This window comes from Aulonocara sp. 'chitande type north' Nkhata Bay, linkage group LG5 (genome assembly GCF_057382095.1).
Source record: "Aulonocara sp. 'chitande type north' Nkhata Bay isolate Kocher_YH1m ecotype deep benthic linkage group LG5, A_spYH_male_GT1.1, whole genome shotgun sequence".
Taxonomy (NCBI): domain Eukaryota; kingdom Metazoa; phylum Chordata; class Actinopteri; order Cichliformes; family Cichlidae; genus Aulonocara; species Aulonocara sp. 'chitande type north' Nkhata Bay.
In genome coordinates this window covers 4,060,611-4,076,634 of record NC_141348.1, presented here as the reverse complement: position 1 = coordinate 4,076,634, position 16,024 = coordinate 4,060,611, and the positions used below count along the sequence as shown (strand labels likewise).

Sequence of the window (16,024 nt, the reverse complement as noted above, 5' to 3'; positions counted from 1 at the left end):
GTGTTTGGAGTCTGCTGGTTACAGTGTGCAGGACCTCACAGGCTGCTGCAGCGTTAGCAGAGGGCGGGACATACACAGCTATCATAATCACGTGTGTAAACTCTCGTGGTAGATAGTACGGTCTCATGCTAACCGCTAGCAGCTCAATGTCCTTACAGCATAGCGTCTCTTTGATAGATAAATGCCCAGAGTTACACCATCTATCGTTCACAAACACAGCCAGACCCCCTCCTCCCTTCTTACCACTCTCCGCTGTTCTGTCATAAGAGGCTCAGCAGCTAAAGCAGCACACCTGGGTCTCCCAGCCTATTAAAAGCAGCCCTTTGCTTCACCTGCTTCACTAAACATTATTATTTTAAGCAGAGTGGTGTGATTTATGTAGGCATTGCTGTGTGACAGGAGGACTTTTCTTGCACACCCACCAAATGAGGGCGCACATGCTTCCACGCCCACTGGTGACTGCACACATCCTTTCAAGGAAGCATTTCATTCATCCCTAACAAATGGAACAAAACACTGTGCAGCGTGTTCAGGTTTGAACGTGGCCCTGGCCTCTCTCTGCATCCACCTGGCACATGCAACACACATCCACTCCCTGCTGAACTGCTTGTATTTGATGTGTTGAAGTTTTGGTAAAGTTTGAATAAATTCCACTTTATTTATAGGAACATTTCATCTGTGGACTCCTGCTTCCCCTCTCCTTGAGCCAGTTTGTGACGGGAACATGACATAAGAAAAGTAATTTATCCCTTTTTGATTCTGTGTATCTGGCGCTCATCCAGTGAGTTCACACTTGGCAGAAACAGACTGAATTTGTCTGGAGAACTTTGGCTTCAGCCAAGTTAGATAAACACACTGTGTCTCTGTCAAAACAGCAGTGTAGTTGTGGCACCCCTGTGAGGGAATGACCACATTAATATTATTTTGTGTAAAACACTCATGTAACGGGACATTTTTCATTGCTATATGTATTTATTTTCAGTTTCTTTAAGAGGATAGAAAATCCATGTAACAGGGATTCATTTTATGTTAGAAAGCAGTGAGGGCGGAACTTTGGTGCTTGCTCCGGGGTTTCGGGGTGCAGTAAGTGGAGCCCACCTTCCGCTGCTTCCTCAGACACGTTCTGGAGGAAAGCAGAGACGCATCGTGTCTTCCTTACTCTGCTCTTCACCTGCTTTTACAGGTCGGTACACGGTGCTCGCATCGAAAATGTTGTTTATTGTCACCATGGTTACCCACGTTAATGTGAATGGGAGAGTTAAGGCGGTCCGCCAAAGTTATTTATATGTAAACACGGGAGAAAACCAGAGGAGTGTCCCGCGCGACCGCACCGCGAGCCCGCTCGTTAGGTGGAGCGCTCGTGAAGCAGAGTCAGTGCGCTCCTATGCTCTGTGCAAACGTGTTGTAATGCTCCAATCAAATCAGTTCTGTGAGATGTGAATGTTAATAGTTCTGTTAAAGTGACTGAGTAGATTAGCTAGTGTAACACAAGCACTCTGAGCAACTCTGTGTAGCTAACAGAGGCATTCATGGGTTGATTCAACAAGCTGTGTTTCATGATGCACTAAATAGTGATTTTGCCAGTAAATTACTGGAGGGAACAAATGTAATGTATTTACCAATGCTGTTATTGAATAGAACTGTTTAGCCAGTAAGACACTGCAGAAGACAATGTGATGTGTTTATTGATATGATAAAAGGATGTAGCTGTTATGGAAAGAAGTGTGAACTTGAGAAACTGAACCAGTTAAAAAGAGTATATTTCACTGATGTTGTGAAATAAGTAAATGTAATTGATGTGAATGAGGAACCAGCTGAACAGTATATTGAAAGCTCATGTTTAGTGTTTTATAGCATTTATTTGTGTGAAATAAATCAGACTCAGACACGTTCTGGAGGAAAGCAGAGACGCATCGTGTCTTCCTTACTCTGCTCTTCACCTGCTTTTACAGGTAACATATTTGTCATCGAGGTCTTCATCCTTGGGACCCGTAACATAGTAACTTCTTCATTGTTATACTTCTATAGTTTTCCCATTTTGTGAGCTGTGGATGTGGAAAGTGTCTCAGTGACACATCCACATGAAAACGGCGTTACCTTCGTGCATTTGCACGTCAAATGAACGAGCTGTTTGGACTTTAACGTCACAGCTGATGCTTCGATACTCGAACTCAAGAGTTCAGCTTCCACTCAGAGGTACAAGTACACACAGCAAAGATAAACGTGTACACAAGGTGGAACCCACAAGTGCACAGCTCCAACCAGAGATGGGAAGTAATCCGATTACTTTTTTCAAGAAACGAGTAAAGTGAGGGATTACTATTGCAAAAAAGGTAATTAGATTACTGTTACTTTCCCGTAAGCACGCTGCGTTACTGCGTTACTAAAACCGCAGCTGTGTGCAGATGAACAATGGATAATCTATCGAGTGTGGAGAGAGTGTGAGCGTGCAGCGTTTAAAGCGTGGAAGCACTGACCTTACTTTGAGTTTGACTCTGTAAAAAGTGACAAAAACATTAGCATCCGCTGTTCACTGCGTGGGAAGACAACATGCTCACTCACTATGTGTTAATGGGCATGCTTATTTATAACTTTGATAAAATGTCATAAAAATAATTCCATGCCAGCTCACCATTGGTGATCAGGTAGTTTCTGTTCCAGTTCCAGTCCCATAAATCATGAAGCTTGCTGCCAGAAAAGCTTCAAATCTCCTTTGAAAGCTGTTTGTGGTCTTGATTGTGGGAGCTTCAGTTGTCTGACTCCAGCTGCCACACAGTGCTCACTGATATCATTTGCAAAAACCCCAGTGTGACAATATTTATCAGTGAAGCAGAAATCAGGAAGTGACGACTTTTCTTTGAACATTTTCTAAGGCTAAGCTGTGCTTTCTACCACAGTTGGGAATTTCCTGGTTTACAACAAATTATTGTGTCAACACCGCATAAGATTTCAAACTACAGGAAAATCACTGGAGTTATAAGAGGCAGACAACGACACACACACCACATGCATGCTGTTGCTATTTATTGTGGATTAACCTGTCAAGGGCAAGAACAAAATAATTCTGCCTCAAATACAGGAAATCATAGCTTTCCTGTATTTCCTCCATTGTTGGCATGCTGGTTAGTGCTGTTGCTCCACAGTAAGAAGGTCCTGGGCTAAATTATCCATGAATGTAAACGGCTGTGTGTTTCTATCTGATAGACTGGTGAGCTGTCCAGGGTGTACCCTGCCTGGTAACCTATCACTTCAGGGTTATTTCCCAGCCCTGCTGCAACCAGGATAGAGATAGGAGGATGGTAGTTGTTGTAGACCCATTCAGTTTCAATTGAAGGATTAAAATGTTCCAGGAGCTCAACTTACTCCATCTGAACATGTTTCAATCGTGTTTTATGAACATAACATGCAGGTTTACTGAATATGAAAAGGTTGTGTTGATTTAACTCAGTTGTTTAAGTTTCTGCCAAAGCAAAACCTTTGTGTGCAACCAGTGTCCACTATTGAATCAAGTAAATCCAACATGTTTTTGTCAGTGCAAGAAGGAGTTACGGTGCCTGTATTCCTGCACAATATTGTCCCGGGAGGGAGGAAAACTTTCTGGTGAAGTTTTGGTTGATTTTTGTGTTTTGCTTGACACTAGGTTGATTTTATCAGTGAGGTTTGGATTGTTTTCTTTCTCTAAGAGAGAGAAAGATGGTTTTATGCTTGGACATGTTTGCAATGGGCCCCAGTATCTGTTACTTTATTAGTATTTTATTGATTACGTTTGTTTTGGTTTTTTTTTTTTTTAATATTTTTATTACTTTTCCAACAACATACAAAGGTAGTTTCCAATAATATGCTGTTGTAATAGAAACCCTTTTCCCCCACCCTCACCTCCCACTCTGCTCTCTTCCGAACAAAGAAAAAAAAGAACAAGCTCACATGAAATATATATACAATTGTACCATATGTGGCATTTATACATAATTCAAGAAAAAAAAAACAAAAAAAAAAAAGAAATAAGAAAATATAATCAATAGGAATAAACAATAAAAAATAGCATGCACATGCTAAACAATTTCCTCCTACTCCACTCTCCTACATAAGTTGTTCTATATTTACTACTTTTAAAAAATTTTTAAATGGCTTCCAAATTTCATCAAAATATATTAACTTATTTTTCAGAAAGTACGTAATCCTTTCCATTTCCATACACTGTGTCAAGGAGTTTATCCAAGCGCCAATAGCAGGAGGAATTGATGTTTTCCAATTTATTGCAATCATACGTTTTGCCTGTAATGTACAATAATCCATAAACTTAATTTGATAGGTTGTTAATTTAATATTTTTAGGATACACTTGTAGTAGCATCATTTCTACATCCAAAGTGATCTTTTTATTTAAAATTTGGTTTATTTTGTTCATCACCTCCTGCCAAAAGGCACAAACAATTCTACATTCCCATATACAATGAAAAAATGTTCCACGGGCTTCTCCACATTTAAAACATGTATCTGGTATTCTATTATTATATTTATTCAGTTTCACCGGTGTTACATATGTTTGCATGATCCAATTGTATTGTAGTAATTTTAAGTTACTGTTAATCGATTGTTTTTGAGCTTTTAAGCAAATTAACTTCCATGTCTCCTCAGAAATATTAATATTTAGGTCCTTTCTCCAAGCTTCCAACTTAGAAACTGATGTTTCTGAAGAGGCAGAAACAATCCAATTATAAAATGTTGAAATTAAGCCTTTATTACCACCTTTTTTCACCATAAACTCCTCTAGCTTACTTAACTGGGGAAAATTAAGGGATTTATTTTGCATAGATGAAATAAAGCTTCTAATTTGTAAATACTTAAAAAAGTGTTTTTGGGGGATTTGAAATTTTGAGACTAAATCCTCAAATGAGACCATTACTCCATCACAAAACAGATCACCCACTTTCTTAACACCTTTTACTGCCCAATCCTGAAACCCTGCATCCAACTTTCCTGGTACAAATAAGGCATTTCCCCAGATGGGGCTAAACTGAGAGAGATTGTTCTTAATATTCATCATTTCTTTTATTGTAAACCAGACTTCAATCATGTTTTGAACTATAGGATTATTTGTTTCTTTAACTGTTTGGATTTTGCAGAATATAAGTACAAATTTAATGGCATTTTAAGAGCATTTGCTTCCATCCCCACCCATGACGGGGTATTTTGGGATGAAAAATAAAATCTTATTGTCCTTAATTGAATAGCCAAATAGTACCAGTAAAAGTTGGGGCATTTCAACCCCCCTGTATCAAAGGGAAGGTACAACAAAGACAAACGAATACGAGGCTGCTTCTTGTTCCAGATAAACTCTCTGATTAGTGATGTTAATTTAGTAAATAATTCAGCAGGAGGAGCCAGTGGGACATTTTGAAACATATACAACAGTCTAGGTAATACATTCATTTTAAGAACACTTATCCTTCCAATAATAGATAGTGGTAGACTTATCCAACGCTCCAAATCTTTGGAAATTTTCTGTAGTATTATATTATAGTTAAGTACCACCACATCTTTTAATGAAGGAACTATTTTAATACCTAGATAGATGAATTCAGAGTTAACAGTAAAGCCAGATACATTCTGATTTACGTTTTGATTGTACCCTTGATTAAGTAACATTAATGATGATTTTGTTACATTAACTTTATACCCTGAGAAAACCCCAAACTGATCTAATAAATCCTTTACAGCGGGCACAGAATTTTTTAATTGCTTTAAAAATATTATGATATCATCAGCAAATAAAGCAATTCTATGTTCCTTTCTACCAATCCTAACACCTTGTATCTGTCCGCTGTTTCTAACAGCTATTGCCAGAGGTTCAATAGCTAAAAGGAATAAAAGTGGAGATAAGGGTGAACCCTGCGGGCACCCTCTTTTAATATCAAATTGTTCAGAGATTATCTCATTTGTCTTAACCTGAGCCACAGAGTGACAATGTTATAGCTTGATCCAATGCAGAAATACCTTTCCAAACCCAAATCTAACAATGACATCAAAAAGATATGACCGCTCAATTCTATCAAAAGCCTTCTCCGCGTCAAGCGAAAGAATGGCTGTATCGTCCTGCTCACTTTGATTATGAAGAATGTTTAAAACTCGTCTTACATTATGAAAACCCTGTCTATGTTTAACAAATCCATTTTGATCATCCCCTATAATAACTGGAAGAATACTTTCTAATCTTTTAGCAAAAATTTTACAAATAATTTTAGTGTCTGTATTGATTAAGCTTATAGGACGCATATTTTCACACTTATTATTTAGTTTTCCAGGTTTAGGAAGCAGTATTATCAGGGACTTCCTTAATGAGTCAGTAAGATTGCCATTATTAAAACATTCTATATACATATCTAAGAGGGGCTGTGCTAATTTATCTTTAAAATATTTGTAAAGGTCAATTGGCAATCCATCTGGACCAGCTGTTTTGCCAGCATTTAAGGAGTTTATTGCATCTATAATTTCATGTATACTAATTTGCCTATCAACATTTACTTTGTCTTTTTCTGAAATTTTTGGTATTTCAAGTTTATCTAGAAATAAAGATTGCATTCTAGTTACATTATTGAGTTCAGAGTTATATAGCGTTTCATAAAATCTTTTAAATGCATTATTTATCTCTAATGGGTCTACTATAGTATTACCATTTGAATTTTCTAATTTTGTAATTGCCTTTTCAGATTCCATCTTTTTTATACGCCATGCCAGGAGTTTGCTGGGTTTTTCACCTTGGTCATAGAATTGTTGCTTTAATCTCAATAAATTAACAGCTGCTTTTTCACTTGTCATTTCATTATATTGCGTTCTCAATAGTAATAATTCTTTTACAATATACTCATTGTTTTGACCTGATTGAAAGCTAATCTCTTCTAACTTTTTTATTCTTACTTCCAGATATTTTATCCTTTGATTTCTTTCTCTTGTTTTATTACTAGTATAGCTTATAATTTGCCCTCTTAAGTATGCTTTAAAGGCTTCCCATCTTACACTTGCCGATGTTTGATCTGAGTTATGTTCAAAGTATTCATTAATTTGCTTGCCTAAAAACTCAAGAAACTGTTTATCCTGCATCCACTTCAGTTGAAACCTCCATTCAAATCGAGTCTTGATCAGTTTTGGTTCTATGAGAGTCAAAGTAACGACTGCATGGTCCGAAATTACTATTTCCTTATACTGGCAATCTTTTATAAAATGAACCAACTCATTTGATACCAAGAAGTAATCTATTCTAGAGTACGCTTTATGTGTACCTGACCAGCAAGAATATTGTAACTTGGTTGGATTTTGATCTTGCCATATATCACTTAAATTTAACTCCTTCATGAATTGTTTGATCACCTTTCGTGTTCTATTGTGAGTATTATCCATGCCTGAGGATTTATCCTTCTGTGGATTCAGAGCACAATTTAAGTCCCCAGCAATTATACATTTACCTTGCAAGTCTGAGATTTTAAGAAATAAATTGCTATAAAAGTTTGGATTATCTTCATTTGGGCCATAAATATTAATTAAATTTAGTCTAGTGGAGAGTAGATTTCCTTGTATTATTAGAAAACGTCCATTACTATCCTTAAAAACGTGCTCAACTTGAAAAGGTATAGATTTATGAATCATACCTTCATACTGGCGCTGTTGTCTATATGTCTCTGCAGGTAGGTCCGGCAGGAAGGCTATCTTGTTGTCCTTATACGACAATTCCTTTATTGTCCTAGCGGCTTTCATAATGCCTTCTCGATCTCTGTAGCTTAAGCACTTAATTATAAAGGCTCTCGATTACGTTTGTTTGTGCTTTTGTTACAGTGCACTGAGATAAGAACATCTGAGAGGTGTGATCCACCGGTGGTGATATTTTGGTATTTTGTGAGTTCCTGATTTAACAAATCAGCTCTTTAATCCAGACCTGAGAGATTGAACTTTAAAGCGCTATAAAATATTCTTACTGGAAACAGTGGCAAAGTGTTTTTCTCCATGATTATAATGGGCTTGGGAGAAATTCACTTATATGGGACATTGATCACATGAGAAGTCCTGAGCCTAAAAGGATTGCAGCGAGTCAATCCAGTCCAAAAACAAGGAGCTGTTTTCCTTTAAAATTATGACGTCATCTTGCTGGTGATGGAGGCTCGAATAGGCTGCGCGTGAGACTCCATTATCAGCAATATCTGGTATGAATGTGTGTGGATGTATGCATGTGACTGGACTGTGATGGACTGACGACTAAAAGTTTAACTGACTTGATACTGAGACAAAAACGGTGCCGACTTTAGGATTAGTGAATGTCCACAACAATTCACCCAGCCTGTAGAAGAAGGGTGGAGGTTTTGTCTTGCTTTGTTTTGTTGTTGCAGGAGCAGAAGGATGACAGAGACTAAAGGGGGAGGCTGTAGCTTCACATGAGTGTGAGCTGCAGACTGAACCCTTTGGTTGCTAATGTTGAGTCACTGATGTTTGCATTAAGAAAATTGTGTTTTATTAGCTGTGTTTTAATTAAGGTATCACATTATATTGTTGGGAATGTTAAATGCTAAAGTGAAGAAAAGCTTTGATTTCACTCATGACTGAACATGTTATTATTAACCATAGCAGGCCACTGTAAAGAGTCAATTAACTGTTATAGAGGAAAAAAAGGCCAAAAACTCTGTTAATACCTATGAATAACAGGCAATGATAGACTTGTCACATTCAAAATAGAGATATGTAATAACAAACACGGGTCCGTGTCATTTAGGTTCTCCATTGAAATAGTCAATCATTTAGAAAAGTAGAATATATATATATATATGTCTCAACGCTAGAGCAGGGCGATATGGCCAAAAATATTTATCACGATATATATTTGAAAATTTGCGATAACGATATAACCGACGATATAATTGATGCGAGACAAAATACAACTCCACAACATTACTAGCGCAAAAAGACAACCTTCCATTTATTTTCACTTAAACAAGAAGCTGGTTTTTATGTACATTAAAGCTTTATAAAAATGTAACAGTGCAAATGCAAATTCCTTGCTGAAAGTTTAACCAAAAGGCATTTCCAGTAGAAATGGGCTGACATATCCTGAGCATAACCATGTATAATATCCACTGAAGTTAAAAAGAGGTGCTTTGTAACATTAAACTGCAGTGTGCAGTACGCATTTTTCGGACCATAAGGTGCACGGGATTATAAGGCACATTAAGCGAAACAAAGCAGTCAGATAAATCAAACTTTATTAAACTCATTCTTCTTGCTTCCTCCACTTCTGTACCATTGATTCATTGATGTTGAATTCTCTGCAGCTGCTCTATTCCCATGTTGCTGCAGTATATTAATGACTAACCTCGTATTGTGGATGGATTATCTCAGTTGTTCTCCTGACTGAAGTTTGGTCCGTTTACAGTATCCTGCCATGCAATTGCATTTGTCTCTAACCATGAAGAACCTTCACGTTAACTTTTATAAGTGGAAAAGTGTTAGTGTTCGTCCTCCAGCTTCACTGTTTATGTTATGCTAACATAGCTGTGTCGCTAGCGATCACGTAGCACATCATTATATACCAGCTAGCCCAACTTCAGTAACCCTACAAACGTCACTGCTGTTTAGTTTCCTGTCTTCATTTATGTTGGAAGTGATAGCAGAGCTGTACGTTTGATTTTTTTCAGAAATCTCTCAGTCAGAACATGCTATATCATGCTTAGGTAACTAGCGAAACTAGCGAGCTAACTTCCGCTAGCTTCCTGCTAACTTCTAACTCCGTTAAATGTAATAACTTTTGTTTTCATGGATGCCTGGAAGTTAAACTTTATAGTTACACCTGGTAAAGCAGCAATGCTGATCGTTTTATTAAAGATGAAAGAATTTAGACAGTTTTTAACTCTTAAGTGATGCTGCAGTGTTGTTTGACCTGAAGAATACGGAGTTTAGGACCCAGATTACTCCCAGATTTAAGAGCATCTTAGTCCGACAAATATGACAATAACGACGGCCGCTTGCATGTTCTGCAAAAAAATGTGCTTTGTTGTGTATCTGACGGACAAACACCAAACCAGTTCCACATCACTGAAGTTGCACCATTTTTACAAACCAATTCTGGTTCATCTGTTTCACTCAACAATCGGCCATGTGCGTATGAAAACAAAGGCACTGCGCATGCGCGTTTTACTCCCATTCTATCGCGATATTTCATTTTCCTATCGTTGCCTAACATTATACCGGTATTACCGTGAACGGTATAATATGGCCCAGCCCTACTCAACGCTGTTTCTCAATAATATTAAAAACCTAAAAACTATTGTTGTGGAAGATAGAAGTCACTGTGACAGCCCTCTGACTGTGGAGGATGTTTGTAATCCTATTTCTGCACTTAAGGCCAACAAATCTCCCGGCACAGATGGTTTAACTGCAGAGTTTTAAGAATCATTTTCTAATCTCCTGGCTCCGTTCTTACTGCAGCTTTTCATAGGAAGTGTAGAGAATAACATCCTCCCTCCTACTCTTACTCAGGGTCTCATAACACTTATTCCAAAACCAAACAAAGACTTACTTCTTATTGATAATTGGAGACCCATCTGTCTGCTCAATGATGACTATGAGATTATGGCTTTAGTACTTGCTAACAGAATGAAAGAGTTCTTGGACACAATTATCGATGAGACACAATCAGGCTTTATGAGAAACAGACACCTTTCTAAGAACATGAGACTGGTTTTAGATCTACTTGATTACTCTGATTTGGTATCTGACTATAGCTTCATTCTCTTCCTGGATTTTTAAAAGGCTTTTGATACAATTGAACATCAATTTATTTTCCACTCTTTGGAAAAATTTGGCATTTTTCTGTAAAGCTATCAAAACCTTGTACACGAATGGCAATAGCTCAATTAAAATGATTAAGACTCCACCCCGAGATTTGACCTGTTATACATGGAATCAGCACAGCTGATAAGGAGCTCATCATCAGCCAGCTAGCTGATGACACCACACTCTTCTTGAAGAATGCAAATCAAATCCGTCCAGCCCTTAGTGTTATTAGTGATTTCTCTGAGGCATCTGCTTTATGTCGAAATCTAAAAAAATGTGAATTACTAGCAATTAAAGGCTGCACTGCAAATGCTCTCTGTAACATTTCTGTTAAACAAGAAGTCACATATCCAGGACTGTTAATATCCAAAGACCAAAAGTCAAGATGCTCGTCAAACTTGTCAAACAGTGTTGGGGAATTCTCAATGGTGCTTGGTGCCATACCCTCAGGGACTTTAATGTTATATAAAAACACTGACAGCTCAATATCTGCCTCAGTCACTCTCCCTGATCCAGCTGAGTCAGCAGTGGGAAAAATCTGCTTTTCACAGGAACTTGGTAACAGCAATAAGAGAATACGTAGTTTATTCCAAGAAGATATCATGTCTCTCCCATATATAGAATATCTTACTGGAACCGACATGTTCCAGATATCACCTGGAAGACAGTCTGGATGATCCCATAAATATCTAATTGTGAACAAGGTGAAGGAAATCTCATATAAAATTCTTCATAAATGTTACCCAGCCAGTCACTATATGGTAACATTTAAAAGAGACATAAATACTAATTGAACTTTCTGTGGGGATCATCCAGAAACTGTGGCACATCTCTTTTGGTTCCTCTACACAGAGATTCTGGAAGAATTTAGCAGTTTTGTTATTGTCCATATTTTAAGGGAGTTTTCTTTACGATGGAAAATGTTTTATTCTTTTTCTTTAAGTTCCCCAGGAAGAATGATAAATGTTTTTTATAAAATATTTGTTAATACTTTTAGCTATTTTATATCCATAAATGTAAGTTTATTAATAAAACACCATATTTCTGCCTTTTTATAAGGATATGAATTGTACATACAATCAATTTCAGACTCAACCAACAAAAAGCCTCTCAGAACAATATTTATATTGTAACAGTTGCTATTGTAATGCAGTGTATCACCACATGGCAGCGCCTCCTGTCTCACGACTGGTGTCACCCCCTTTTTGTTCATTATTCGCACTCCTCCTGTAATGGATGCTCCCGTGTGTACGCGGACTAGTGTGCTCTTTAGTAATGTGTGGTAGAGGTAGCACTTTTATTTTTGATATTGTAAATAAATGAGTACTTTTTGGAAAGTCAGAAGCTGTTGCTCATTCGCTATCCACCTGCACACCTCCGCGGCTGGCTTCATCTCCACTGCACGTTACAATATGTTGATTTTATTCGCCTACTCATATCATAATTTTTTTACTCCTGGTTCTGTATGTTCATGTTCTGTTCTTTTGTAAACTTCATCTGTTTGTATGTTGTATACTCATTGTGTTTCAATAAAGTTCGATTTAAAAAAAGGTACGTTCTAAACGAAGCTTCAGACGTCACTGATCACGTGACTCTGGCCAAACGAATCAAGCCTCGACACGGTGCTTCTGAAGCAGCGCGTTGATCTTTCTGACACACGCACCGGAGCGTCAGCTTCAAGCGGACCATCACTACGTCTCACATCTAAAGGTGTCAAGGTAACTTTGAACTGAGTTCAGTCAATCTGGAGTTTTTCCAAGTTTTCTGTTGCTCTCTGTGAGAGAAGAGCGTTAAAGGCGGGGCTCTCCAGAGTCCAGCAAAACAGGAAACCACAGCTGGGTGTGTGTAAGTGTGCAAACCAATAGAATGCATCGTGGTGGGGGGGGCATCACGGGCAAGAAAAAAATAAAATAATCGGTCGTACCCATGCTTCCCCGACGTCATGCCAGCGCATATTGGGAAATTCGTAGGCACCGATCGGTTTTCTATCAGCCATTTGCTGGGAGTAAGGGCGCCCTCCGTTTGCGAGGTGCGCCTGCTGCTGGCGGCACAGGGAGGAGAGGGCGGGGCGGCGGGGAGTCTCTGGCTGGCTGGAGCGGCATCTAATAACCAACTCGCAAAACAAAATAAAAACAACAAACAGATATTATGATACAGGCTTATAATCTGCACCGATGTTTTTTCTAAATTCTATAACGTGAGCGCGAGAGCCCTCGGTGCGCCTGCGCGCTGCTGAAGTCAAAGTAAACTTTATTGTCATCTCCGCTACAGACAGTCCAGCATATAGAGACGAGACGACGAGGCTGCAGTTACAGCGGTGCAAGTAAACAAACAATATATATAAGAAGAGTAAGAAAATAAATCTACACTTTAGGACTCGGGGTAAAGGATCAATAACAATTTAATTTATAATTTACAGTTTGATGATTTAAAGTCTCACACAACCCGTCAAAAGGGGCGGGGCCGGCTGCTTCCAAGTAGAGCGCATTTCATTTATAATGATGTAAATCCAAGCCCATCATGGATTCACGATCTGAATCCTGGGTTGTGTGAAATCCCAGAAATCAACCTTAGACAAAGTGAATCTGTGAACTAAGGTGTAGGTCTGTTAGGTTAATTGTGCTGATCCTCGGGTTGGGGGATTTGTGTTTGTACTGGAGCGCAAAATTCAAACCAATGGAAGATGGACAACAAAAGTTCAAAGCCATCAGGTGCTCAGGTTAGAAAAAAGAGAAAAGATGCAGGTAAGCAGACGTGTGATTGGATAATGGCAGCTCATCCTGAACCAATCAGACTAAACTCCAAACAATACATTATGTTACAGATTTTAATAGTAATTAGTCATTGTTACTTGTTGATTTGTCCTTTTCTCATTGTGTGACGAATTATGACGACTGTTTGGTAGCTGTTATTGTCTCTCTCTCTCTCTTCATGTGCGTTTCTCTGGTGAAACAATAGTTTTGTGTTAATGTTAGGGCTGCACGATTTTGCATAAAATGAGAATCACGATTTTTTGGCTTAGAATTGAGATCATGATTCTCTCATAACAATAAATAAACATAAAACAACAAATATCTCACGTTTTGTTGTTGCAGCAAAATGTTGTCCTGCTTGAAATTCCGTCTCCACCGTTGCTCGACGCTGCGTGTACAGAGCAGGTAGTGCAACAATAGAAAAATAGTTGCGGGACGGCACTGTGTAGCGTTTGTCTAGGGTGTTGATCGTTTTCCTAAATCCCTCGTTTTGCACAGTGTTGATGGAGCCATATCTTTGGTCAGGTGATAAGTGATAGCCTCCGTAATGTCTTTGTGCCTGCGGGAGTTCGACGTGTATAGGGAAGCGCTGTATAAGGTTCCCGTTATTGATGTTTGGGTGGTTGACCGGGACGGATTTTCTCCTGTCACTTTCTCGTCATCCCTGACGTGCTCTCCGTTGTTTTTTCCCTGCTAATTTTAGCATCACACGGCACAGCTTCTGTATCACGTGGTATAAGGCTCCGCCCTTGTCATTTGTTGAGCAGGAAGAGTGAGCGCTTGTTTTCATGCAGAGTACGTCCCGGATCAAAATGTGAAGTTTTACAAATCACCACTTCTTTAGTGAATATCATTTCAGTCTCAGACAACCTCGTTTCTCTTACAGAGGTTGAATGCACCTTCTGCGGATGGCGGTACCACACAGTGTGCGTGGACTTCCCCTGCACAGAAGGCAACTACAAATGCTGTGAATGCTAAATAAACAGAAACAAATGATCCCTGTTGTCTTTGCTTGATGATTGGTTTGAGTCTTGACAATCCACATTGCTGGCGTTGCATCTTTCAATGCTAGCAATGGCAGGTATCAGTGCTCAAACCTTTTGTGTTTGTTTCCAACAAGTTGCCCACCTCGGGAAACAAAAATGTGTTCTTTTACTTGTCAGATGAACATATGAGACACTTTGACTCTTCAGTGCAGTGTGGAGCCTAACAAAGATCTGTTTTGTGTCCCAGCTGATCAGCAGGAGGAGGAGAGTCTGACGGAGCAGCAGAGGAACATTTTCAGCTACTTGGACTCAGCTCAGCCACTACAGAGGAAACAATGAGCTCAACACAGAAGGTGACAGACAGAGCAGGACCATATGACCAAAGATATTTATCACCATATACATCTGAACATTTGCCATAACGATGTAGCTGACGATATAATTGACACCAGACAAAATACTTTACAGCTGCACAACTTTATTAAAAACCCATCGATGTATTTTCACTGAAACAAGCAGCTGTTGTTTATGTGCATTAAAGTTATATAAAAATGTAACAGTGCAAATGCAAATTCCTCGCTGACAGTTTAACCAAAAGGCGTTTCCAGTGGAAACTGGCCGACACATCCTGAGCATAACCATGTATAATATCCACTAAACTTCAGAAGAGGTTATACAGTTGTGGCCAAAAGGTTTGAGAATTGCATAAATATTGGAACCTGGAGAAGTTGCTGCTTAAGTTTTTATAATAGCATTTTGCCTGCACTCCAGAATGTTATGAGGAGTGATCAGATGAACTGCATCGTCCTTCTTTGCCATGAAAACGAACTTAATCCCCAAAAAGCCTTACCACTGCATTTCATTGCTGTCATCAAAGGACCTGCTGAGACCATTTCAGTGATCGTCTTCTTAACTCAGGTGAGAATGTTGGCGAGCACGAGGCTGGAGATCATCATGGCTGTATCCCGATTCAGGTTCTGCAGCTTTAAAGTCCTCAAGGGCCGCGTACTCAAAGACCGCTAAGGCCGAAGTGCGAGGCTCGTAGGCTCGTGAAATGGGACGTCTATCCTCCGTCGCGCTGCCCAGGTTGCCTAGCAACCATGATACTAACAGCTGGAAACGTTTCATACAGCTTTGTTTGACAGAAATGAAGGAGAACATATTTAGTTCATTTGTTTCTACATGAGCTCTGTGTGATTTGATGAGTATCTGAGGCTGAGACCACAGGACTGTGAAACATGATTGTTGGGCTTCATTTCTGTGCTGAACAGTCGTTTAAGATTAGCTGTAAATAACAATTAGCTGATGTTGTTCATGAGACTAAAGTCATCTCACTGTGGTAATGTAAATATAATATGGCCAATATTATAGTTATTATATTAATCACTTCACTCACAGACAAGTATCTGTGACAGTGTTTATATAGATGTATCATATATAAGAGACAAATATTGTTCATTTAATATGTTGG

General features: G+C 38.8%; 1 protein-coding gene across 1 annotated transcript in view; it reads left to right on the top strand.

The window, feature by feature from the left end:
* The first annotated feature begins 1,220 nt into the window (after positions 1-1,220).
* LOC147329717 (uncharacterized) overlaps positions 1,221-16,024 on the top strand; it is a 42,285-nt gene continuing 27,481 nt past the window's right edge. The window contains exons 1-2 of the mRNA XM_086291019.1: positions 1,221-1,952; positions 14,801-14,906. Of these exons, the coding sequence (XP_086147145.1) occupies positions 14,889-14,906 (18 nt within the window). The 5' untranslated portion in view covers positions 1,221-1,952; positions 14,801-14,888. The remainder of the gene's footprint in view (positions 1,953-14,800; positions 14,907-16,024) is intronic.